The sequence below is a fragment of the Manihot esculenta genome, chromosome 3, assembly GCF_001659605.2.
Source record: "Manihot esculenta cultivar AM560-2 chromosome 3, M.esculenta_v8, whole genome shotgun sequence".
NCBI lineage: Eukaryota > Viridiplantae > Streptophyta > Magnoliopsida > Malpighiales > Euphorbiaceae > Manihot > Manihot esculenta.
The window spans coordinates 24,497,211-24,523,768 of record NC_035163.2 but is presented as its reverse complement, the minus strand read 5'-3'; the positions used below and the strand labels follow the sequence as shown (position 1 = coordinate 24,523,768).

At 36.5% G+C, this 26,558-nt stretch overlaps 3 protein-coding genes across 5 annotated transcripts; 1 reads left to right on the top strand and 2 right to left on the bottom strand.

Moving 5' to 3' along the window:
• Positions 1 to 432: 432 nt before the first annotated feature.
• Positions 433 to 1,686, top strand: LOC110611601. Its single transcript, XM_021751994.1, has 2 exons — positions 433 to 683; positions 900 to 1,686. Exons 1-2 carry the CDS (start codon positions 433 to 435, stop codon positions 1,684 to 1,686), a joined length of 1,038 nt encoding a protein of 345 aa, XP_021607686.1.
• An 8,170-nt stretch (positions 1,687 to 9,856) lies between these two features.
• LOC110612134 (G-type lectin S-receptor-like serine/threonine-protein kinase At4g27290) lies at positions 9,857 to 19,716 on the bottom strand. Its single transcript, XM_043955093.1, has 7 exons — positions 19,005 to 19,716; positions 14,616 to 14,884; positions 14,451 to 14,540; positions 11,183 to 11,806; positions 10,733 to 10,878; positions 10,438 to 10,648; positions 9,857 to 10,348 (listed from the first exon to the last, which is right to left on the bottom strand). Exons 1-7 carry the CDS (start codon positions 19,565 to 19,567, stop codon positions 10,110 to 10,112), a joined length of 2,142 nt encoding a protein of 713 aa, XP_043811028.1. The 5' UTR covers positions 19,568 to 19,716; the 3' UTR covers positions 9,857 to 10,109.
• A 3,230-nt stretch (positions 19,717 to 22,946) lies between these two features.
• LOC122721187 (G-type lectin S-receptor-like serine/threonine-protein kinase At4g27290) lies at positions 22,947 to 26,165 on the bottom strand. Of its 3 annotated transcripts, none has more exons than XM_021752794.2 (7): positions 24,838 to 26,165; positions 24,610 to 24,741; positions 24,391 to 24,536; positions 24,096 to 24,306; positions 23,769 to 24,006; positions 23,540 to 23,690; positions 22,947 to 23,450 (listed from the first exon to the last, which is right to left on the bottom strand). In XM_021752794.2, exons 1-7 carry the CDS (start codon positions 26,108 to 26,110, stop codon positions 23,142 to 23,144), a joined length of 2,460 nt encoding a protein of 819 aa, XP_021608486.1. In that variant the 5' UTR covers positions 26,111 to 26,165; the 3' UTR covers positions 22,947 to 23,141. The 3 variants fall into 3 exon arrangements, with proteins under 3 accessions (XP_021608486.1, XP_043810810.1, XP_043810809.1); XM_043954875.1 differs by having other exon boundaries at positions 23,769 to 23,838; XM_043954874.1 differs by lacking the exon at positions 24,610 to 24,741.
• Between the last annotated feature and the right edge of the window lie 393 nt (positions 26,166 to 26,558).

The following is a 26,558-nucleotide window of genomic DNA, read 5'->3' as shown; positions in this document are numbered from 1 at the left end:
CACTTTGATTCCGCTTTTGACTTTGTATTTAATTGTGAATGGAATTCCTTGGGTGAAAGACCTTATCGTGGCTCTTGGAACTGACTTTGTAGTGTTTGAAGTAGAATTAGACTTCAATATTTTTGAATTTTTATTTTCTGCTCTTCTTTCCCGCGCTACTGGTCTCTCTGGCGTTAGTTTGATTTGGGCAATGATTTGCCCAAATCGCTTTCCCTAATTGCTTTCTGTGAGTTAATCCCAGTCTTCTGCTTCAGCTTCCTGTGAGTGATTTGGCCAAATCACTTCGACCCAATCACTTTTTCATCTTTTTCTGCACTTTTTCTCCAACTTTCTATTTTCTTCCTTTTCTGCAAAAACATGATAAAAACATAAATTAAGCTGAGAAAATGTGTAATTAAACAGTAATAAAGATAGTAAAAATGTGGCTAAATTATGTTTGATCAATTGGCGCAATTCAAGTATCATAATGATGAGTGTTCCAAAAAGTTTAAAGCCTTGACATTCATCCATCAATCTGTTTCAGATGCAATTTTTCCAAGAATTTTGGGAGCTCAAACAGCCAAGGAGGCATGGGACAAGCTGAGAGATGAGTTTCAAGGAAGTGAAAGAGTTAGATCAGTCAAGCTTCTAACCCTAAAGAGAGAATTTGAGATGTTGAGGATGAAGGAAGGAGAAACCATAAAGTAATATTCCTCAAAGCTAATAGAGTTAGTGAATCAAATGAGACTTTATGGTGCTCAGGTTGTTGAGAAGATTCTGATTAGTCTTCCGGAGAAATTTGAGTCAAAAATTTCTGCAATTGAGGAATCATGTGATCTCAAGACTCTCACAATTACTGAACTCATCAGCAAGCTTCAAGCTTAGGAATAGAGATGCTTCATGAGGAATTAAGAAATCAGTGAATCTGCATTTCAATTGAAGCAAAAGGGGAAACCAACTCCAAGCAAAAATGGGAAGAAATTCTCCTATGAAAAGCAGGAGAAGAGCAAATCAGTTGAGAATTCAAGAGAAGAAGTAAGAAAAGGCAAGTTCCCTCCATGTAGCATTTGCAAAAGGACAAATCACTTGGAGAAAGATTGTTGGCATAAAGGTAAACCAGTGTTACAATGTTGGTATTGTAAAAAGCATGGCCATATTGAAAAATTCTACAAAGCAAAGCAAAACAAGGAGCAGCAGGAGAAGCAGCAATCAACCCAACATGCTAACTCTGTTGAAAATCAACAACAAGAAGCTGAAGAGCATTTGTTTATGGCCTCTCATCACTCTTCTTCCTTTTTAAACAGCTCTTGCACATGGTTTATTGACAGTGGTTGCACTGTACACATGGCCAAAGATGCTGATTTGTTCTCTTCTCTAGATTCATCTATCAAAACAAAAGTTAAGTTGGCAAATGGCCAACTAGTGCAAGTTGAAGGCAAGGGGACTATATCAATATACTCCAAGTTAGGTACAAATTTTATTTTTGATGTGTTACTTGTTCCTGGCTTGAATAAGAACTTGTTGAGTGTTGCCCAATTATTGAGAAAAAAATATTTTATCTTTTTCAAAGATGAATCTTGCATTATCTATGATTCTACTGGTGTTGAGATTGCTAAAGTCACCATGATTGATAATTGCTTTCCATTTGATATAACAAATGCATCTCATCATGTATATAATGCAGCTGATGTTGATGTGAAGTTATGACATAAGAGATTTGGCCACTTTAATTTAAGTGCCTTAAAATCTCTCTCTTCAATTGATTTAGTTAAAGACATGCCTGAGATCCATCTAAATGATGATGTGTGCCAAGCTTGCCAACTTGGAAAGATGCATAGACAATCTTTTCCTATAAATCAAGCTATTAGAGCTGGGAAAAAGCTGGAGCTTGTCCACACTGATATTTGTGGCTCTATGTCAGTTCCCTCAATAAGTAGGAACAAGTATTTTATTCTATTTATTGATGATTTTTCAAGGATGACATGGATCTATTTTCTGAGTGCCAAATCTCAAACATTTTCTGTATTCAAGAAATTTAAAGCTCTAACAGAAAACCAATGTGGCATGAAAATTAAGACCTTGAGGTCAGATAATGGCATGGAGTATAACTCTTTGGAGTTTGAGAAGTTCTGTGAATCAGCTGGTATTCAACATCAATTGACTGTGAGCTATACACCTTAACAAAATGGTGTCTCTGAGAGGAGAAACAAAACTATTGTTGAAATGGCAAGGTGTCTGTTGGTTGAGAAGAACTTACCAAAGCACTTATGGGCAGAAGCAGTATTTACAGCTATTTATCTCTTAAACAGGCTTCCCACTAAGTCTGTTAAAGGAATGACTCCATATGAAGCATGGTTTAGTTGGAAACCATCTGTTAAACACCTCAAAGTATTCGGCTCTCCTTGTTATGTTCATGTTCCTGATGTAAAGAGATCTAAGCTGGATGATAAAGCTATAGTGGGAATTTTCCTTGGATATGCTGCAAATTCCAAGGGCTATAGAATTCTTGAACCAAAATCTAATAAGATAATGGTTGTAAGGGATGTGGTGGTGAATGAGCAAGCTTTTTGGAATTGAAAGAAGGAAGAAGTTGAGATGCCTTCAAATGATTCTATTGCAAGAAGACAACAAGAAGATGAAATTTCAGAATTGCATGCTTCCTATAATGATGGAAGTGGTTCTGAACTTGGTTCTCCTAATGTAAAAACCAAGTCAATTGCTGAAATTTATGAAAAATGTAATATGGTGAATACGGAGCCATCTAATTATCAAGAGGCAAGCAAGTTTCCTGAATGACAGTAAGCTATGGAAGATGAAATAACTATGATTGAGAAAAACAAAACGTGGGAACTCATTGCCAAACCAAAAGAGAAGCATGTTATTGGAGTAAAATGGGTATTTAGAACAAAACTGAATCCAAATGGCACCGTGTTCAAACACAAAGCAAGATTTTTTATGAAGGGCTATGCTCAGCTGCCAGAAATTGATTTTGGGGATACTTTTGCCCTAGTAGCAAGACATGACACCATCAAGCTATTACTTGCATTTGCAGTTCAAAAAGGATGGAGGGTATTCCATCTTGATGTCAAATCAGCTTTTCTAAATGGATTGCTTCAGGAGGAGATTTATGTTCGCCAACTCAAAGGATTTATTATTGCTGGACATGAAGATAAAGTCTATAAGCTAAAGAAGGCTTTATATGGATTAAAACAAGCTCCAAGGGCATGGTATTCTAGAATTGATGCTTATTTGATCCATCATAGTTTTTGGAGGAGCTTGAATAAAGCTACTCTCTATATAAGAACATGTCAAGATGGAAATATCTTAATTGATGATATGCTTGTTACCGTAAGCTCTTTAGAATTGATAAAAGATTTTAAGCTCCAAACGCAAATGGAGTTTGAGATGTCTGATCTGGGCTTAATGACCTATTTTTTGGGTATGGAGATTGAGCAATCACATTCTGGAATTTCCATTTCACAAAGAAAATATATATTTGATGTCCTTAAAAGGTTCAATCTGAATCAATGCAAAGCTGTGGCAACTCCTCTTGATCCAAATATGAAGCTTAGTAAAGAGGATGATGATTCCATAATAGACACTACAAGTTATAGAAGTCTAGTTGGGAGTTTGTTATTCTTAACTTCAACAAGACCTGATATTATATTCTCAGCAAGTTTCTTGCCTAGGTTCATGAACTCTCCAAGTAATTCTCATTTTATGGCTGCTAAGAGAATTCTGAAATATTTGAAAGGCACCTCTGATTATGGTGTGTTATATTCTGATAGAGCCAAATTTAGACCCATTTTCTATATTGTTATTTATGTTTAATTACACATTTTCTACATAATTTTGTGGTTTTGACCTTATTTTGCAGAAAATAGAGTAAAAGGGTAATTTGGCAAAAATGGCCTTAAATCTGCCAAAAAGAGAGCAAAAGAGAGCAAGCATGCTTTGCCCAATTTGTTTGCGCAAACTAAAGTGAAGCTGAAACGAAGAGAAGAATGAATTGCTGACTGACCAGGTTGTTTGCCCAAGCTGACTGACTAGGTTGTTTGCCCAAGCAAATTGGGCAAACAGCAGAGCAAAACAGAAACAGTGCACAGATAGCAGGCAAGACAGCCTGTTAGCCCGTGTCGTTTGCCTGCATAACCTGGGCAAACAAGGAACAGCCCGCAGACAGTAGAAACGACAGACAGCTTGCCCAGTCTGTTTGCCCACACAACTCGGGCAAATAGCACCAGTAACCAGCAGACAGCAGATCCGCCAAACTTAGAGACCAAGTCATCAAGAGTCCTTTTTCACTCCAACCACGTGGGACAGCTTAGCAACTCATTAATACACCTCAGCAGTCTCTCCTACATAGTTAGAAAGCCAAATATCAAAAAGACACAAATACCCTCTATGAGTTCGAATAGGAAAAGGAGTCCCATCTCAACAAGGAAAACTAGGGCAGCCTCTTCAAACTATAAAAGGGCATGCAAACCAGCAAAGAGAGATATCTCCAATCTTGGGAATCAAGGCCAGCACTGTAATACCTGGCTAGACTCAGGCATCGGAATTCCTACCCTTCAGTGGAATCTCGGATGTCGAAAACCTCTAGAAGTGTAAAACCATGTTTTTATAAAATGTTTTAATGTATTTTATGATTTTAAACAAAAAGAAAACTGAGTTTTGAATGAAAGGAGACCAAGGAGGCATTTCCAGGTTCGGCCGCCGAACCTCAAGTTCGGCCGCCGAACGTGGGATGGTTTAGGGGGGCAAGTTAGGCTTCCGCAAGTCTCAAAGGTTCGGCCGCCGAACCTCATGTTCGGCTGTCGAACTTGCATGAGATGTGGGGGCACGTTCGGCTGCCGAAAGGTGGTCTGCCAGCCCTAAATAAGAGCTCCATGGCCGAAACGGGCGAGTTTTCTCCCCATTTTCGGCCACAGTGAGTTCATGCTCTCCTACGGTTCGCTTTTGATGTTTTCCCTCTGATCTCTCACGTTTTAACAAGCTTTATGTTGATTTGAAGAGATTTGAGCAAAAAGAGCAAGTTTGGAAGCTTGGAGACCAAAGAGTGGATTTCTCCCTACCTCCAAGCTAGGATCGTCTTTCCTCTCGATCTTCAAGAGGTAAGCTTAGATCCAACCTTTCTTGCATGTTTTAAACTAGTTTTATGAAGATCTATGGAGTAGAAATGCATGATAGGTTATTGTTATGTTTATGGGTTTATGTATGTTTATGAACAATGTGGGTTGTTTGATGTGTTGTAGATGGGGTTTAGGATAGTTTGAAGCCCCTAGGAGCTTGTATGCTTGTGTATGCATGTTGTAGAATAGGAAAATGCATGATTAAATGTGTGGGGAGGCGTTTATGCATGCTGAGCTGAGTTTCTGCCCTTTTGGGAGAAACCAGGTTCGGCAGCTGAAGGTTCTTTCGGCCGCCGAACCTGCCTGTGGTAGCATGAATCGACTGCCAAACCCTGCCCCCGAAAGATGACTTTCGGCTCTGGAAGGGACTTTCGGCCGCCGAAGGTGCCGCTGAACATGCATGAGTTTCGTCTCTGGAGGGAACCTTCGGCCGCCGAAAGTGCCGCCGAAGGTGCATGACTTTCTGCTCTGGAGGGCCTTTCGGCCGCCGAACCTGCCGCCGAAAGTGCCCTGTTTAGCCCTCCTTTGCATGATGCCTATGATTGTTTTAATGTGTTTTAGGGGGGTTTTTGGGGAGTATTTTAGAGTCATGTTCATAGATGTTTGGTCCCTCATTTGAGTCCACCTGTGTAGGTTCGGACCCGAGGAACCGAGGACCCCAGCAGTGTGATAGCTGCTTTCGAGTCTTGTCAGAGCTAGCCAGAGGTGAGTGGAATAACTCTCTATGTTTTCAAAGTAAATAATGAACATTTTAGCATGCTTCACGCATCATGAATGCCATAAGATATATTAGGGTGCTTGCATTAGAATTCACGAATATGTCGCATTGCACATTATGTTGTTGATGTGGATGAATGTTGAATGATCCATTAGCCCTTATATGGTATGATATGACAGACTATGGGAGTCCGGGTGAGCCTGCACTATGCTCCCGACATGAATGGATATGTATGTTATGCTATGGAAGTCCAGGTGTGCCTGCACTACGCCCCTGGCATGATTAGACTGTATGGAGGGCTAAGTGGTGACAAGTTCATCCTTGATGTGAAATGTTTGTGTTGTGATGCATTCCATGATATCATATGTTTTAAATGCTATGTTTTATTATTCTGCTCACTGGGCTCTAGTAGCTCACCCCTCTCCCTTAACCCCCAGGTTTGCAGGTACAAGGTAGACCAGGAGGTCAGCAAGAGTAATGAAGTCATGGTCTTGTAATAGCTAGTGTGGACATGATAAATGACGATATGTTATATTGAGTACAGTTATGTAAAAGTATAGTATAAAAATGTAATGTAATGAGGTCTATTGAGGTTCATAGTTGTGCTTGACCCTAGTATGTTGTTAATCCCTTTGAGTACATGATTTTAACGATGCTTATGTAACCAAACTCAACACATGTTATGTCACCCCATTGGGGCATTGATGAGACTTCACAGAGGAGTTAATGTTTATGTATAGTGCATGCACAGGTTGAGTTGGTGAATGAATGAAAGAATGAATGAATGGAAAGAAAAGTTCAAATTTTTATGTTCGTTGTTGATCATGTATGGGATTAAACAGGTTCACAGGATGTAAGTTAGGCTTGCTACGGGTCCCGGCGGCCTTAAGCCGATCTGGATCCTAGCGCCGGTAGTGGTCCGAATTTTCGGGTCGTTACAAGCTCGCGCCTCCAGCCGCACCAGCCGGCTCTTTTTCTACCTTTTTCTTGCTTTCTTTCTTTTCTTTTATGTTTGTTTCAGTCATGAGTGGCTGAAACCCTTATTTCTAGTTGAAGATTAGGTGAAACTTTAGTTGTTTATGGATTGGGAGATCTGAACATATTATGTTAATATTTTATTTATCAATATTTATGCAACTTGATGCTTAATTCTATTGTTGCTTTGTTATTTAGATCAATAGGGCCCATTGATTCTTGATTGCAAAGTGATAATTTGTTAGTTTGGATATCTGAACATATTATGTTAATATTTATGGATTGGGAGATCTGAACATATTATGTTTATGGATTGGGAGATCTGAACATATTATGTTAATATTTTATTTATCAATATTTATGCAACTTGATGCTTAATTCTATTGTTGCTTTGTTATTTAGATCAATAGGGCCCATTGATTCTTGATTGCAAAGTGATAATTTGTTAGTTTGGATAGTTTGAAGTCCGTAATTGCTTGAATTATTCAAACACAAGTAACCCTTGGTGTAAAAACCTAGGAAATTGCATGATCTAGCAACACACCATACGTTTGGATAGCTAGATTTAGGTCTCTCTATTTCTTAATACAATTAACAGTTGTTAGATGCTAAAGGCCCTAGGACGTTCCTTGGCAACTTGTTGATTAGTGGTTAATTAGAGGACGTTCTCTAATTAACCTATGCTTAAGGAGGGATATGGAGCTGAGAAGCGTCTTCCACCTCCATAACTAATTTATTGAATCAAATAAAGGAATCTTTGTGTCAATGATCAATCCCAACAACTAAAGTGGGTCCAATTCTTCAACTAGAGCTTTCCTCATATTGAATTCTCTTTACTATATTACTTGCTTTACTTTGCTGTTTTTTTAATTCTAGTTTAGTCATCAAACTTCAAAACCCCCAATTTACTTTTATTGTCTATTTATTTACTTGGACATTGATAGAAAGATAAGTAAGTATCAACTTCCTGTGGATTCGATCCTTTTGCTACTATCTACGGTTGTAAAATTGTGGATAATCAAAAGGATTATTTTTGACCGGTTTTGACAACCGCACAGTCATATTCAAAGAATGAAAATGCAAAACTTGAAGGATATGTTGACAGTGATTGGGCTGGTAGTGTTGAAGACATGAAGAGCACTTCAGGTTATATATTTTCTCTTGGATCATGTTATTTTTTTTGGATTTCTAAAAAGCAAGAAGTTATTGCTCAATGTACCTCGGAGGCAGAGTATATAGCGGCTGTTGTAGCCTCAAATCAAACTATTTGGCTTCGTAGGTTACTTGCTGATTTTGGAAATGATCAATCTGAAGCTACTTTGCTATGGTGTGACAACAAGTCAGCTATTGCCATTGCTAACAATCCAGTGCAACATGGTAGGACTAAACACATCTTAGTCAAATATCATGCAATCAGAGAAGCTGAAAGAAATCAAGAAGTGAAGCTAGTGCATTGCAAATCTGAGATGCAGGTTGCTGATATCCTCACCAAGGCACTTTCAAGAAGCAGGTTTGAATGTTTGAGAAACAAGTTGGTAGTTTTTAAAAAAACTCTCAAGGAGCAGTGTTAGAATTGAGAGTTTTTTCATTAAAGGTTCCAGAATATTTAGTAAATTAATTAAGTATAGATGTAGTTAATTCTAGAGAACTTTAGTGGTGTCTTATCAAGCCACTCTTTTGTTGACAAGCGTAAAAATTATAATTTTGTCACCTAGAATTTTCTGGAACCCTTGTAATATCTTTGTAAATATATATGTAAAACAAAAAGATGTTCTGATAATGATGTATGTAAGTGTGCTTTGAAATATTAGAGAAAAGGGTTTTCTTCCAATGAGTCTATTTTCTTTCATGTCTATGTTGTCTTCCTTTCTACTTTTTTAATGTCAGTTTATGTTTGATCCGTTTAGCTTCAACCGAATGTTTCGAGATCCATGGAGATGTGTTTGTAGAATTCGTTCATCAGTGGAAATTGTTCCAACAAGGACACAAGGGCATACATGGTCTCTTTTGCGATATTGCTTTCCTTTTCTCTGACCATCAAGATTTTCTTGCGGAGTTCACACAACTCTTTAAAGGAATATGCAGCAAGTCCTTCGCCGGAACTGAAATCTGATATCAAGAATCAGGAAACTTTGTGAAAGAAAGTTCATGTCTTTTTTGTGTAATAGTAGTGAGTATGATAATGTAATTGTTTAAGTTTCTGCAAATTGGTAATAACTTTTCATGGTTGGATTGCATTGTTGATGGGTAAAATAAAAGTTCCCTATCTTATGTTTCTTGTTTTACCAAGATTGGAATCTTGCGTTGATGCCTCCAATTTATTAGTTTATTTCCATCCATAATGAAACAGATGTGCAAGTTATTGATCAATTCTTGATTGTTCTTTTCTCTGGAAAGCTCATTCTTCTTCTTTATGTATATTTATATTTGTCAATTTACATTTATCCATATTTCTGTTCTCCTAAATAAATTCCAAGGTTATGTCAAAGGGAACCATCAGTTTCGTTGGCATTTTCAAACTGATCTTCTTTATCCTTTCGAACCATCAGTGGTTTTCAATCAATTGAAGCCTTCTTTCTTCCGTCAAATATTACATAACAAGCATAGCGGTAAATACCTACAATTTGATACAGTTGGCTTTGACTAGATTTTTCCTGGAGACGACTCCAGTACCAATAGTTAAAGCTCGTTAGTAAATACTCACTGATTTTTATTCTAAATAGAAGTACTTTGCATAGCTATTTTCCATGGAAATTTAGTAGATGAACAAGAAATTGCTATCAAAAGGCTATCAAGCATAGCGGTAAATTTAGTTTCACTGCCTAGCATTAAAACCACAAATGCCATACTTGGCCTGTCCTCAGCATGCTGTTGCACGCATAAGAGGCTTATATGTATGTAACGAATCACTTCTGATACATGGCACGAGTCCAAGATAATTGGAGCAGCCAACTCCAATGGACTTCCTTCTTTCCTCAATCTCCATGCCTAAGACATGCCCAACACTTTTGTCACTGTATAGTTTAATAACAGATATCAAAGAAAAGTAATTTAACACTTTAACTCTTGGCACTTACATATCCAATAAGGTTAAGACTATGGTTTGGATGATAAAATCCGCGACTTTTTTGCCCACTTATTATCTCTAGAATTAGAATTCCAAAGCTAAATACATCTGATTTCACTGAGAATAGTCCGTCAGTCGCATACTCTGGTGCCATATAACCACTGCAGCACAATTTGCCAAATGTTAACACACACAAGAAGTAGATGATGTCCGAGTTTTACTTGTGAATTAGTACTTACTATGTTCCTGCCACCCTTTTTGTGTTTCCTTCAGTCTGGTCTTCCCTGAAAGTTTTAGCCATGCCAAAATCTGAAATTTTTGGGTTCATATCAGCATCAAGTAATATATTACTTGCTTTGAGATCTCTATGTATGATCCTTAGTCTTGAATCTTGATGAAGGTAAAGGAGTCCTCTTGCTATTCCACACACAATGTTGAAACGATTTGACCAGTCTAATAGTTTTCCTCCAGTTCGATCTACCAGTCCAAGAAATAGAATTGAACATCTATATACTGCTTATTTACACTAGGCCAGCTGAAATTACAAAGTTTTAATGCATACATACCAAAAATGAAGAAGTTCAGGCTTTTGTTGGGCATGTATTCGTAAATTAACATTCTCTCATTTCCTTGGATGCAGCTACCGAGAAGTTTTACTAGATTTCGGTGCTGAAGTCTTGCAATTAATTTGACTTCATTTTTGAACTCTTTTAATCCTTGTCCTGAATTACTTGATAGCCTCTTAACAGCAATCTCATGTCCATCTGCTAGTATTCCCTGGATAAAGCACCAGTTGCAAAATTCTGGACAGATGAAACTTTCATGTTCCTACAGTCATTTGCTAGCGGGTTGAAAGTTTACCTTGTACACAGGTCCAAAACCACCTCGTCCTAGCCTATTGCTGAGTGAAAATTTGTTGGTTGCATGTGATATTGTGACAAGGTCAAACAATGGGAGGTCCAAATCTTCCTCTGAGCTCTGATCGCTTCCATCAATTTCATTTTCATCTGCAGCAGATAAATGTGGCATTATTAATTTAAACTGCTAGGTCTTCCAATACAAACACAAGCCAATTCTTACCTTTAAGCTTTATTAATCTTCTCTGGCAAAAGTAATAGCAGACTACAAAAAATGCAAAAGCTAAAACAATGGCAGGGATGACAATCGCCACTACCTTCTCGTCAGGTTCATCTTTCACAGTCTCATGGCGAGCTTTTTCAAAAATAAGCAAACCGAGTTTAATAATATTATATGATCCTACATCTTAGTTTTTGACAAATTAGGGAAGAACAGAAGAAGTAAAGCATGCACCTAATTCAGAAGCAGACATCCGAATATAGAGATCCTGTCCACCAGAGGGAATTTGTCTAATGTCGATCAAATCGTTAAACCAAAGAGCACAGCCACTGCCTCCATTTCTAATATCAAAGACTGAGTAAGCAGTGCAGTTACAGTTGTTTAAACATTTTCCCCTACATTCCTCCAGGCTCATACTCTTATTTACCCAAGAATATTTAGTATCAGGCAATTTTAATTCTGTGTATTTGATAAATCCATCACCATCCTGGCAATTTAACGACTTATTGCGGACACAGCCTTGAGACCAAGCCCCAGAATTCCACTGGTCAGGCGATTTAGGATTGAATCCTTTCAGACACTGGCAAACTGGCGAGTCAGTAATGATGCAATTTCCATAAGCACCACAAAGGCCATAACTGTCGCAGTAATCTGTTGGCAGATACATAAACAGGCTCCAGGACTGTGATGCTTCGTCCCATATGTAGCGCTCACGCCTGTAGTTGGTTTGGTTCATTACAAGCCTTGAAATTACAGATTTATTCTTGGGGTAGTATGTATAATAAACCTCGTCATCACTATGAACAAAGTTGAAACTAAAAACCTGGTTAGTCTTTAATTGCGTTATTATAGTTTTATCTATTTTTAGTATTTGAGTTATAGCTGTATACTTATCTTGTATTTAGTTAGTTGTAGATATTAAGGATAAAGACTAACTATAACAGTTTTATCTATTTTTCGTATTTGAGTTATAGTTGTATACTTATTTTTAGTATTTGAGTTATAGCTGTATACTTATCTTGTATTTAGTTAGTTGTAGACTTGTATTATATAAGCTTCTGTAATACGTTCAGTAAATAATACAAAACCCTTTTCTCTATATGGTATCAGAGCCGCAATCTGCTCTCGCGAGTTTTCTGTTCCAATTTTCTTAAACTTTAATTAATGGCTTCGTCATCTATTACTGTTATTCAATTAAATGTTCCAACGCATTTTCCTATTAAACTTACTCAGGAGAATTTTTCTGTTTGGAGAAAACAAATCCAATCAACCTTAATTGGTCTTAATTTACTTAATTTTATTGATAGTTCACGGGTTGCACCATCACAATTTCTTTCTTAAAAAGACAAAACAGCCAACCCAGCTTTCGCCTTATGGTTTCGACAAGATCAAATCTTGATCAGTGCTCTTTTAGGAAGTTGTTCCGATACTATTCAACCCTTGATTTCTTCAGCCAATACTGCCAAAGAAGCATGGGATCGGCTTCACCAGAGTTTTGCTAATGTTTCTCGTTCTAGAATTTTGTCCTTAAAGACTAAATTAGCACAGAACTCTAAGGGAACCAAACCGATTACTGTTTTTCTCAATGAGATGAGGGCTATTGCAGATGAGCTTACTCTTACCCAGAATCCGGTGAGTGATGATGATTTAATTGTTTATATTATCACGCGATTGGGAGATGATTACAGTCCCATAGTTGCTGCGTTAAAAGTTCGTGAAATCCCCATAACCTTTTTTGATCTCTTTGAAAAACTTACTGATCATGAACGATCCTTACAAGAAAAAGATTCCACAACTGTTTCAGCTACGTCACAAGTGATTGCTACTGTCAATTACACTCAACGTTCTAGAGGGCTTTCACAAAATCAGAATGACAATTATAATCGATCTCCACAAAACTACAATTATTCTGGAAATCGACGTGGTGGTCGTGGTTCTTACTCTGGTGGTCGAGGTCGAGGTTCTTATCGACCTGATGTGGTATGTCAATTTTGTGAATATACTGGGCATACTACTGCTGAATGTCGCAAATTGGCTCGCTTTCTTAAGGAGAATAATATGTCTTTGAAGACTGATACCTCTCATTCTTTAGCACCGATACCTGCAGTTAATGTTACTTCTGCTATGACTGCTTCTTCTCCACAACAATGGTTGTTTGATAGCGGAGCTTCTCATCATGTTGTGTCGAATCCAGCTTCTTTGCAAAGCTATTCTGACTATGGAGGTCCTGAGGAAGTACAACTTGGTGATGGTAAAACGCTTGCTGTATTACATACTGGTTTTGTGCAAATTCCTGCTTACTCTAAGAATTTATCATTGCCTAATGTGTTATGTGTGCCTAATATGTGCAAGAATTTGGTTTCAATTGCTAAGTTATGTCGCACTAATCATGTTTCTGTGGAATTTTTTCCATCTTATTTTGTTGTGAAGGATCTGTACACGGGGGCGTCTCTGCTACGGGGAGAGAACATTGATGATATCTACTGTGCAAGTTTTTCCACAGTTAATTCTCAACGTCCTCAGCTGAATGTTACTACTCGGTGTCTGTCTTTGCTTTCTGAATGGCATCACCAGCTTGGTCATCCCAACAATAAAGTCTTTTTGTTAGTACTTCGAAATATTGGTCTTCAGTCTATGTCTAACTATGTTTCTAGTTTTCATTGTACTTCCTGCTCTATGAGCAAGAGTCATAAATTACCATTTTCTGATAATTCTCTTATTAGTAATAAGCCTTTGCAACTTGTTTATTCCGATGTTTGGGGTCTTACACAAAAATCTATTGATGGCTATGAGTATTACGTTACATTTATTGATCACTATTCTAAGTATGTTTGGCTATATCCCATGAAGAAGAAACCTGATACTCATGATTTGTTTATCCACTTTTAGAAATTGGTTGAAAATTATTTTTACACTAAAATTGTTTCTGTGTTCACTGATAATGGTGGGGAGTATCAAAAGCTTAAGCATCATTTTTTGTCTTGTGGTATTTCACATTATATAACACCTCCACATACGCCAAAGCATAATGGTACTGCTGAACGTCGTCATCGCTCAATAGTTGAAACAGGTCTTGCTATGTTACAATTTTCGTCTTTACCTTCTAATTATTGGTCTCATGCTTTTCAGGCTGCTGTTTATTTGCTCAATCGGTTGCCTTCGTCCGCTATTTCATTTCAAACACCTTTCTCTAGATTGTTTGGTATGTCTCATAATTTTAAGAGATTGGAATCTTTTGGTTGTCTTTGTTTTCCATGGCTAAGGCCATATAATAATTCTAAACTTCAGTATCGTTCATTGCCTTGTATTTTTCTTGGATATTCTCCAACTCAATCTGCATACAAATGTTACGATCCAAAGGCTAATCGTTTGTATTTGTCTCGTTATGTTCAATTTGTTGAGCATATTTTTCCATCTGAAACTTGCACTAGTTCTCATCAATTTACATATTATTTTCGAGATGCTTCTTGTACAGGTTCGGCACAACAACAAAATTCATCACCTGTTGCACCAACTGCAGTTGCTTCGGTTCCATTGGCAATTTCTATTCCACGTGATTCTGATTTGTTGGTTTCGAGTACTGGTTCAGAATCTATTACAACATTATCAGCAAAATCTGATCAATCTGCCATGCCATTAATTAATACTGAGACTCAACAAGTTGAACCTTTGATGATTGAATCTTCCACTGCTGATTTAGATTTGCCACTACCGATTGTTTCACAAGACTCATTTCCAGCTCCTGTACAACGGCAGCAGCGACAAAGGAAGCCTAACTCAAAGTATTTTAATTCTTCTTTTGTTAATCTTACAACTAAATATCCTTTACAGGATACACTCGAGCCAAGAACAGTTAAACAAGCTCTGGCAAGTTCACTTTGGCGGCAGACGATGGATTCAGAGTACAATGCTCTTTTGCAAAATAAAACTTGGGAGCTGGTTCCGAGAGACAAACATCATCTTATTAGTTGCAAATGGGTGTTTCGGATTAAGCGTAAACCGGATGGTACTATTGATAAGTACAAGGCACGTTTGGTTGCCAAAGGATTTCTTCAGGAACCTGGGCATGATTATTTTGATACATTTAGTCCGGTTACAAAACCGGTCACAATTCGGGTAGTTCTTACTCTTGCAATTTCTAAAGAATGGCAGTTAAGGCAATTGGATGTAAATAATGCCTTTTTACATGGCACACTTTATGAAGATGTCTACATGCAGCAACCTCTAGGATATGTGCAACCTGAATTTTCTGATTATGTTTGCAAACTGAAGAAGTCTCTTTATGGTTTAAAACAGGCTTCACGAGCTTGGTATCTTGAACTTACTTCTTTTTTGCTCAAACTTGATTTTCGCAAATCAAATGCTGATGCGTCCTTGTTTATTTTTTCCTCCAATGGGATTACTGCATATTTTCTAGTATATGTTGATGATATTGTACTTACAGGTAATAACAATCATTTTCTGAATACCTGTGTACAGAAGCTATATGCTCAGTTCTCTATCAAAGATTTGGGAATATTAAATCATTTTTTGGGGGTTGAAGTAATTTCTACATCTGCAGGATTATTTCTTTCGCAACATCGACATATTGCTAATTTGTTAGAACGATTTGATATGGCTGGAGCTAAAGAGATGAATACTCCTATGTCTACAGGAGACAAGCTGATCTTAAATGATGGTTCTAGTTCGACTGATTCCCACGTATATCGCCAAATTGTTGGATCTCTTCAATATTTGGCAATTACGCGTCCTGATGTTTCTTTTGCAGTGAATCGGCTGTCACAGTTTATGCATGCACCGACGCAAACTCATCTTCAAGCACTGAAACGTGTTTTGCGATATCTCAAAGGAACCATACATTATGGCTTATTTCTCAATCGCAATTCCACTCATACTCTGTCTGCCTTCTCTGATTCTGATTGGGGTGGTGTCCTTGATAATGGGCGGTCTACAACTGCTTATGTTCTATATCTTGGTTCTAATATTATCTCTTGAAAATCTAGTTGGCAAAAGACTGTCTCACGATCTTCTACAGAGGCTGAGTACAAAGCCTTAGCCAATGCTGCAGCAGAGGTATTTTGGGTTCAAAGTTTATTACAAGATTTGGGAGCACCAATATCACAACCACCAGTCCTTCATTGTGATAATCTTGGTGCGACTTACTTCTGCGCCAATCCAATCTATCATACTAGGATGAAGCATCTTGCACTGGATTACCATTTTGTTCGCGAGAAAATTAATGCTGGACAGTTAAGGGTTCTTCACATAAGTTCAAAAGATCAAGTTGCTGATGTGCTTACAAAGGCTTTGGGAAGAACTCAATTTTGTTACTTTAGAACCAAGATTGGAGTCTCCAATGGTGCCTCAATCTTGCGGGGGCGTATTAAGGATAAAAACTAACTATAACAGTTTTATATATTTTTAGTATTTGAGTTATAACTGTATACTTATCTTTTATTTAGTTAGTTGTGGATATTAAGGATAAAGACTAACTATAACAGTTTTATCTATTTTTAGTATTTGAGTTATAGTTGTATATTTATTTTTAGTATTTGAGTTATAGCTGTATACTTATCTTGTATTTAGTTAGTTGTAGACTTGTATTATATAAGCTTCTGTAATACGTTCAGTAAATAATACAAAAACCCTTTTCTCCATAGCCGTTCCATGGGCCTGAACGAAAGTAGAACTTCGAGCCTTTCCACATGGTAGACTCAGGATTATTATATACGAGGATCTTCCAAACAAAGTGTAACGACTCGAAAATTGAACCGCTACCGGCGCTAGGATCCAGGTCGGCTTAAGGCCGCCGGGACCCGTAGCAAGCCTGACATAAAACCTGTAAACCTGCTTAATCCCATACATGATCAAGAATATACATAAAAATTAAAACTTTTCTTTCATACATTTTCTCATACACCAAACTCAACCTGTGCATGCACTGAACATAGTCATAATCATAAGCATTGACCCCTCTGTGGGATCTCATCAATGCCCCAATGGGCGATATAGCATACGTTGAGTTGGTTTACTTAAACATCACAAAACATTAAAGATCATGTATAAAAAGGGATACCTTACACATTGGGTCAAGCACAAACTCTAATCCTCAATATCATTACATACATAACTATTTATAACTTTACATCATTTTACAGTTTATCATGTCCACACTCTATCTATTACATACACATGACTTTAATACTCTTGCCGACCTCCTGGTCTACCCTGTACCTGCAAACCTGGGGGATTAGGGAGAGGGGTGAGCTACTAGAGCCCAGTGAGCAGAATAATAAAACATTTAAAACATATGATAACATGGAATGCATCACATCACAGCTAATCACATCAAGGATGAATTTGTCACCAATAGTCCTCTACATAGTCCAATTGTGCCAGAACGTAGAATGGGTCCTGGTCTTTCTCTTACATAGCATAACATAAGATTTCCAATGTGCCAGAACGTAGAATGGGTCCTGGTCTTTCTCTTACATAGTGCCAGCGAACGTAGAATGGGTCCCACTGGTCTTACATTCCGTACCGTACATTTCACATCGTCATATCATAGATCGAGGACTATGGATCATCCAACGTTCATCCACATCAAAAACAATAAAGTATGCAATGCAACATATTCGTGAATTCTAATGCAAACAACCTAGTACATCTCATGGCATTAATGATGCGTGAATCATGCTAAAATGTTCATTATTTGCTTTAAAAACGTAATAGGTTATTCCACTCACCTCTGGATAGCTCTGACCAGACACTGGGCAAACTGACTCACTGCTGGGGTCCTCGGTTCCTCGGGTCCGAACCTACACAGGTGGACTCAAATGAGGAACCAAACATACATAAACATAACTCTAAACTACTCCCCAAAAACCCCCTAAAACATCATGAAACAATCATAGGAAAACATGCAAAGGAAGGCTGGACAGGGCAGATTCGGCGGCAGATTCGGCGGCCGAAAGTCCCTCCAGAGCCGAAAGTCAGGCAGGTTCGGCGGCACCTTCGGCGGCCGAAACTCCCAGACAGAGACGAAACTCATGCATGTTCGGCGGCCGAAACTCCCAGACAGAGACGAAAGTCCTCTTTCGGGGGCAGGCTTCGGCAGCCGAAAGGCTTGCCTCCTAGGCAGGTTCGGCGGCCGAAAGTCCTTCGGCTGCCGAACCTGGTTTCTGCCAAAGGGCAGAAACTTGGTTCCTCATGCACATTTGCCTCCCAAAACCATTCAAACATGCATTTTTCCTAATCTACAACATACATACTCAAGCATACAAGTTCCTAGGGGCATCAAACTACCTTAAACCCCATCTACAACACATCAAACATCCACATTGTCCAAAAACAAAACATGAACCCCTAAACCTAACCATAAGCTAAACATGCATTCTACCCCATAGATCTACTTAAAACTTACTTAAAACATGTCATAAGCTCAAGATCGGCCCTTACCTCTTGAAGATCGAGAGGAGAACGACCCTAGCTCGGAAAATGGGAGAGAGAGAGTTCCTTGAACCTCCAAACTCCAAAACTTGCTCAAAAGCTCAAAATCTTCAAAACAAGGGTAAACTAATGAAAATCGAGAAAGATTTGAAGGAAAGAACTCAAAATCGGCGAGGGATGGCGGAGAGCTCACCTTGGCCGAAAATGGGGAGAAAAGCTTGCCCGTTTTCGGCTAAGGGACCCCTTTATAGGTGGCTGGCCAGGCCACGTTTGGGAGCCGAAAGTGCCTCCTCATGCATGCCATGTTCGGCGGCCGAACATAAGGTTCGGCGGCCGAACCTGGTATCCCTCACTTATGCTTTCGGGGGCCTAAGGCACGCCCGAAACGCATGTATGTTCGGCGGCCGAACTTGAGGTTCGGCGGCCGAACCTGAGTTTTCCTCCAAGGTTGTTTTCAAGCAAAAAAACTCATTTCTTTCTTACTTAAAATCATGAAATACATTAAAACATTTTATGAAAACATGTTTCTACCCTACTAGAGGCTTCCGACATCCGAGATTTCACTGGACGGTAGGAATTCCGATGCCGGAGTCTAGCCGGGTATTACACAAAGTCCCCTGGTGATGGATCATCCCAGTTTTTCCATGATGTCAGACGCCGATCGAGTCCTGTCTTCAAGTTCACTCCGAGCTTCATCCCTGGTAGCAACGTATCAGTTGGATAATCAAAACTCTGCCATAAGTAGATTCCAGAACGGCCATCACTTGCATCAGTTAAAACAAGATTCCCAGAATCCAGGAGCTGTAAAAGTGGAGTTTGGACTTCTCTTTTTGAGTTTGTTGACCAAACAACGCTTCCCCCATTCTTTAGTACAAGATTTCCTTGGTTGTCCATCATCAGCAGAGCAGACGAATTGTTGAATATTGGAGCGCGACGATTTGCAACCCAAACAACGGTTCTAACTGGGATATTTTTGTGCCAAATTCCTAAGTAACGATTCCTGGAACTACCAGGACTAAAGAAACCAAGTTCAAAACTTTCATGTTTGGAAATCAAGGTGCTGCCATCAGTAAGAGATTGGGTTGACGTAAGAGTATCAGTTGCACTTGAGAATTGAGCGGTAAAGCAGAGTGAATTAACAACTACAAACATAAAAGAGAGAGAATCCATTTGGTGTTGAGCTTATTCTGCTTAGAGCTTCACGGGTGGAAGTTAAAAAGGAAAAATTTACTTAATCGGATCTAATGGATTCTAATGTAAATTGATAGTAGGTCCACGTCAAACTTTATACATCTATGGGAGGGAGACTTCGAAACAGACGTTGAAAGGTGGGATTGACTTCATTAATATGTTTATACCAAACAAACGAATCCAACAATTTAGGGTCCAAATTAAAAAACAATATATATTAAAAAAATATTATAAAAAATTGATAAACATAATAATAAAATTACAATATTTATTCTCTATTTTTTATTATTTAAAATTCATTCATAATATCTTCATTGATTCACTCCAAATTTCAAATTCATTAAGTCAAGACACAATAAACCTTTTATTATTATTTTTATCTACTCTTTGAACAAATTTATGACTGTATGATTAATACGGATCTTGTAGTAGTAAACTCTGTGTACTTGATTTTTAACATCAGGCGAATATCATATTAGAGCGAAATTCTAAATTAGATAAAATCAATTTTACGATCTCAACAGTTACTTGCTGTGAAATTAATTGAAATAATGATAATATATTTGTTTATAATTTTGTAAAGAATCGCTTTATCCCTATAATATTACACACAATTTAAATACATTAATAATTTAATTCAATATCTATTGTTAGAATTTATTTTAAAAAAAAATAATATTTTATTAATTCACCCATAAAGTCTATTTAATCAAAATTTAGACTATTACCCATTAAAAATATTTAAAATTTATTTAATTTTTTTATTTTTAGTTAGATATAAACTATTATCCATAAAAATAATATTTAAAATTTACATAATTTTTTTAATTTTAAGTAGACTAAACTACTATCCATAACAATATTACTGATCGTTAAGTGAAATAAATAATAATAAATTAATAATATAATAAAATAAAAAAAATGAGAAAATAACTCACCTCGAAAAAGAGAGGAAGATGGATAGTAGATTTGAAGAAATAAAATTTGTGAAGTAAAATGAAATTTGTCGGATAGAAAATGGGAAATGGGAGGTTGGGGATGGCGTGAAAGTGTAGAAGGGAGAAAAATAAAGGAGCATGTAAGAATTTAGGTTTTTGGATATCAGTGTGAAATTATATTAATACCCCTAAAAAAGTTTCAAAAATTTTAGGGGGCCATGGCCGGTCATTGCTCTTGATCTTTCCTTTTCTTTCTTTGGTTAGTAAAATTTTCGATAAGAAAAGCATTATGACTCCTTTCAAATCAAAACACAATAAATTTTTTATTTTGATTTTTATCACTCTATTTGAAAATTTATGGCGGCATGATTGATACAGACATTTTAATAGATAAATTTTGCATACTTGATTGTTTAACGTTAATATCTCATTATGTTAGACTAAAATTTTGAATAAGATAAAATAATTTTAATATCAACTTTATAATTTTTAAAGATTACGTGAGTGAAATTAATTAAACAGTTTAATTTATCAATAATAATTTCAATGTATTTGTTCATATTTTTTTAAAGAATTGCTTCATTTGTTTTAAAGAAGTGCTCTATTTTTTTAAAATTTTTGAATATTAATATAAAATTATACTAATATTTCAAAAAAAAAATTAAAATTTCAGAAGGGCACGTGGTCCCTTGCCCATTTGAACCGTCATTGCTACCAAATATTTAATATGGTAGTAGATTAGGTGACGTTTAGCTTTCTGGGCATGTCTTGGAAAGGCTTAAGTGAGATTAGTTTTGATAAACTAGTAATACTCTGAATTAAGCGAGAGTTGGATTGAATACGAAGTTGCCAGCTTCACTGGAATTTACTTACGTACCACACGGGTCAGGGTCCACGAAAGCTCCAACCTTCATGAGAGGCACAATCAGCGGCCGAGCAAGTTGCCAGATGTTAATAAATGTTCTTCATTGTGTTTGGCCAATTCTTGTATCACGTTTTCTTCCTTACCTTGCATAGTCACAATACAATTTATAAAAAAAAAACAAAAAAGATTAATTGTATAAATATTTAAAATATTATAATATATTTTAATTTAATTCATTAAATCTAATAAGTGTGTACGCAAAAATATGTAACATATATATACCATCATATAAAGTTCTAAAGTTAATAATCAACGAAGAAAATTTATAGGTAAAATTAATTTATCCGCATAAAATATTTAATATGAATTTTAATAAATTTTTTAATAGGAGTAATTTAAATTATTACACATAAAAATTTTATTTTATTTTCACTTATTTAAGATTTTTTTAAATTTTAAATAATTAATATAAAACGGTTCGGCTCAAATTGATTCAAATAATTTTTTAATACACTTTTTATTTGGTCTAAAATGGTTAATTTAAATTATTTAATAGTTTCGTGCTAACTATTATATACAAATCAATTTTCTTTAAATCCACGAATGTGAGGCGGATGAACTGCCGCAATTTCACAATCAGGCAGGTGACCGTTATACTTGATCTCGCTAAATTTGCGACGTTCTCGTCGCAACTAAATTAATTACAATTGTAAATCAAAACTGGACTCTTTGGTATTGTAGTTCATTAGTACCTCGAGCGGTTCTATCTCGTCTCTCACGGGTAGCCCTTCCCTTGCAGACCCACTAGATTCGCACAATTTATTTGACTCGAGGTGACTCTGATACCAATTGAAACAGTTCGGTCCAAACTAACCCAAATAACTTTTGGACCCATTTTTTACTTGGCCTAAAATGGTTAATTCAAATTTTCTACTTGACTCAAAATAATTAATCCAAATTATTTAGTAGTTTCGTGCTAATTATTATATACAAATTAATTTTCTTCAAATTAATTTTTTTCAAATCTACAGACGTGGAACGAATTTCACAAGCAGGCAATTAACTATACATAACACATTATCTATTAAATTTAAAATTTATTTTTTTCTATATCTAATTAGTATAAGAAACCATTAAATAATCTAAAAACTACTAATAAAACTCCTTTTTAATTGAAATTTTATTTTCTTAAATTTAAATACTCTAATATATAATTTTAATAAAAAAGGTTTTATAATTTTTTAATTAAATTTAAACTTTTAAACTTTCTAGACTATAATGTATTTTGATATATTATTCATTTGTTTTAATAAGTTGCATTATTTTTTTTAATTTGTCAAATAAAAATTAAATTTTCTTTTTAAAAAAGAGAGCAATATGAGAAGTTCACATTTCCACATTTTATTCGAGAAAAATTCTTCCACGTATTCAATGAATATACCGTCTAATATAATTTTGATACATATTTTAAATTAATAAAATAATATAAAATATGATGAAATTTAAATATTAATATAAATTTTAAAATTATACACAAAAATTTTTCTTCTTGCAAAGAGAAATGGGCATGTCTTAATCCTGTGAATTCCAACACTATTTGAATTGGGCATGTCTTTTTATAGACTAGCTATTACAAATCTAATGCGTCTTTCCTCAAGTTTTGCTATCAATTCAATTGGTAGCTAAGTTGAATCTATCAAAAAAGAAGAAAAATCTCTTTAAAAGCCATAATCATAAATGACACTTCATTCTAACGAGCCTCCAACACTGAGACACTAATTTCATTTGTTGACCAAGAAACGTGATTGCTTGATGAAGATTCTGCTTCAGTTGGACCTTTGTCCTTGAAAAAACCAGGTTCTTTAGGCTGAGGCAGTAGTGCAGTTTCACTGCCTAGCATTAAAACCACAGATGCCATACTTGGCCTGTCCTCAGCATGCTGTTGCACGCATAAGAGGCTTATATGTATGCAACGAATCACTTCTGATACATGGCACGAGTCCAAGATAATTAGAGCAGCCAACTCCAAGGGACTTCCTTCTTTCCACAATCTCCATGCCTAAGACATTCCCAACACTTTTGTCACTGTATAGTTTAATAACAGATATCAAAGGAAAGTAATTTAACACTTTAACTCTTGGCACTTACATATCCAATAAGGTTAAGACTATGGTTTGGATGATAAAATCCGCGACTTTTTTGCCCACTTATTATCTCTAGAATTAGAATTCCAAAGCTAAATACATCTGATTTCACTGAGAATAGCCCGTCAGTCGCATACTCTGGTGCCATATAACCACTGCAGCACAATTTGCCAAATGTTAACACACACAAGAAGTAGATGATGTCCGAGTTTTACTTGTGAATTAGTACTTACTATGTTCCTGCCACCCTTTTTGTGTTTCCTTCAGTCTGGTCTTCCCTGAAAGTTTTAGCCATGCCAAAATCTGAAATTTTTGGGTTCATATCAGCATCAAGCAATACATTACTTGCTTTGAGATCTCTATGTATGATCCTTAGTCTTGAATCTTGATGAAGGTAAAGGAGTCCTCTTGCTATTCCACACACAATGTTGAAACGATTTGACCAGTCTAATAGTTTTCCTCCAGTTCGATCTACCAGTCCAAGAAATAGAATTGAACATCTATATATTGCTTATTTACACTAGGCCAGCTGAAATTACTAAGTTTTAATGCATACATACCAAAAATGAAGAAGTCCAGGCTTTTATTGGGCATGTATTCATAAATTAACATTCTCTCATTTCCTTGGATGCAGCTACCGAGAAGTTTTACTAGATTTCGGTGCTGAAGTCTTGCAATTAATTTGACTTCATTTTTGAACTCTTTTAATCCTTGTCCTGAATTACTTGATAGCCTCTTAACAGCAATCTCATGTCCATCTGCTAGTATTCCCTGGATAAAGCACCAGTTGCAAAATTCTGGACAGATGAAACTTTCATGTTCCTACAGTCATTTGCTAGAGGTTTGAAAGTTTACCTTGTACACAGGTCCAAAACCACCTCGTCCTAGCCTATTGCTGAGTGAAAATTTGTTGGTTGCATGTGATATTGTGACAAGGTCAAACAATGGGAGGTCCAAATCTTCCTCTGAGCTCTGATCGCTTCCATCAATTTCATTTTCATCTGCAGCAGATAAATGTGGCATTATTAATTTAAACTGCTAGGTCTTCCAATACAAACACAAACCAATTCTTACCTTTCAGCTTTATTAATCTTCTCTGGCAAAAGTAATAGCAGACTACAAAAAATGCAAAAACTAAAACAATGGCAGGGATGACAATCGCCACTATCTTCTCGTCAGGTTCATCTTTCTCAGTCTCAAGGCGAGCTTTTTCAAAAATAAGCAAACCGAGTTTAATAATATTATATGATCCTACATCTTAGTTTTTGACAAATTAGGGAAGAACAGAAGTAAAGCATGTACCTAATTCAGAAGCAGACATCCGAATATAGAGATCCTGTCCACTAGAGGGAATTTGTCTGATGTCGATCAAATCGTTAAACCAAAGAGCACAGCCACTGCCTCCATTTCTAATATCAAAGACTGAGTAAGCAGTGCAGTTACAGTTGTTTAAACATTTTCCCCTACATTCCTCCAGGCTCATACTCTTATTTACCCAAGAATATTTAGTATCAGGCAATTTTAATTCTGTGAATTTGATAAATCCATCACCATCCTGGCAATTTAACGACTTATTGCGGACACAGCCTTGAGACCAATCCCCAGAATTCCACTGGTCAGGCGATTTAGGATTGAATCCTTTCAGACACTGGCAAACTGGCGAGTCAGTAATGATGCAATTTCCATAAGCACCACAAAGGCCATACCTGTCGCAGTAATCTGTTGGCAGATACAAAAACAGGCTCCAGGACTGTGATGCTTCGTCCCATATGTAGAGCTCACGCAAGTAGTTGGTTTGGTTCATTACAAACCTTGAAATTACAGATTTATTCTTGGGGTAGTATGTATAATAAACCTCGTCATCACTATGAACAAAGTTGAAACTAAAAACCTGGTTAGGCTTTAATTGCGGTGTACCGCTGTATGTAATGCCGTTCCATGGGCCTGAACGAAAGTAGAGCTTCGAGCCTTTCCACATGGTAGGCTCAGGATTATTATGTACGAGGATCTTCCAAACAAAGTCCCCTGGTGATGGATCATCCCAGTTTTTCCATGATGTGAGACGCCGATCAAATCCTGTCTTCAAGTTCACTCCGAGCTTCATCCCTGGTAGCAACGTATCAGTTGGATAATCAAAACTCTGCCACAAGTAGATTCCAGAATGGCCATCACTTGCATCAGTTAAAACAAGATTCCCAGAATCCAGGAGCTGTAAAAGTGGAGTTTGAACTTCTCTTTTTGAGTTTGTTGACCAAACAAGGCTGCCCCCATCCTTTAGTACAAGATTTCCTTTGATGTCTATCATCAGCAGAGCAGTGGAATTTTTTGTTGGAGCGCGACGATTTGCAACCCAAACAACGGTTCTAACTGGGATATTTTTGTACCAAATTCCTAAGTAACGATTCCTGGAACTACCAGGACTAAAGAAACCAAGTTCAAAACTTCCGTGTTTGGAAATCAAGGTGCCGCCATCAGCAAGAGATTGGGTTGAAGTAAGAGTATCAGTTGCACTTGAGAATCGAGAGGTAAAGAGAAGTGAATTAACAACTATAAACATAAAAGAAAGAGAATCCATCCGGTGTTGAGCTTATTCTGCTTAGAGCTTCACGGGTGGAAGTTACTAAGGAAGATCACGGGTATTATTTTAATATAAATTGAACTATGAATGAAATTAAAAATATATGAGAATATAATTTACAATTTTTTATATTTATTTTTTTAAATGAAATTAAAAATATATGAGAATATAATTTACAATTTTTTATATTTATTTTTTATAAAATAAAAAAATATTTTAATTGAATAATTTTAGAATAGAGATTAATTAATCATTGCTCTTTAGACGACACAGGATCTCCCCTTATCATCAACATGATGCTTGTGGAAGATAAAAATAAATAAATAAATAAATAAACAAGTCAATAATATTAGCCTTTCAATGGTACATACTTGATGAAAAAAAATCAAATTACCGCCCTTCTTTTTCTCCTATCCTTCTCACTTGATTTTTCTTTCTCTTTTTT

Bases quoted from the DNA above. Each gene is read 5' to 3' on its own strand.
- LOC110611601 (XM_021751994.1), top strand. From the start codon at position 433: ATGTTTGATCAATTGGCGCAATTCAAGTATCATAATGATGAGTGTTCC. The intron at 684-899 runs GTAATATTCCTC...TTAAGAAATCAG, and splicing joins AAGGAAGGAGAAACCATAAA to TGAATCTGCATTTCAATTGA.
- LOC110612134 (XM_043955093.1), bottom strand. From the start codon at position 19,567: ATGGATTCTCTCTCTTTTATGTTTGTAGTTGTTAATTCACTCTGCTTT. The intron at 14,885-19,004 runs GTAATACCCGGC...TCTCGGAACCAG, and splicing joins CCATCACCAGGGGACTTTGT to CTCCCAAGTTTTATTTTGCA. The intron at 10,349-10,437 runs GTATGTATGCAT...TTGGACTGGTAG, and splicing joins CCTGAACTTCTTCATTTTTG to ATCGAACTGGAGGAAAACTA.
- LOC122721187 (XM_021752794.2), bottom strand. From the start codon at position 26,110: ATGGATTCTCTTTCTTTTATGTTTATAGTTGTTAATTCACTTCTCTTT. The intron at 24,742-24,837 runs GTACATGCTTTA...TTTTTGAAAAAG, and splicing joins GATGTCTGCTTCTGAATTAG to CTCGCCTTGAGACTGAGAAA. The intron at 24,307-24,390 runs GTAAACTTTCAA...TGCTTTATCCAG, and splicing joins GTTTTGGACCTGTGTACAAG to GGAATACTAGCAGATGGACA.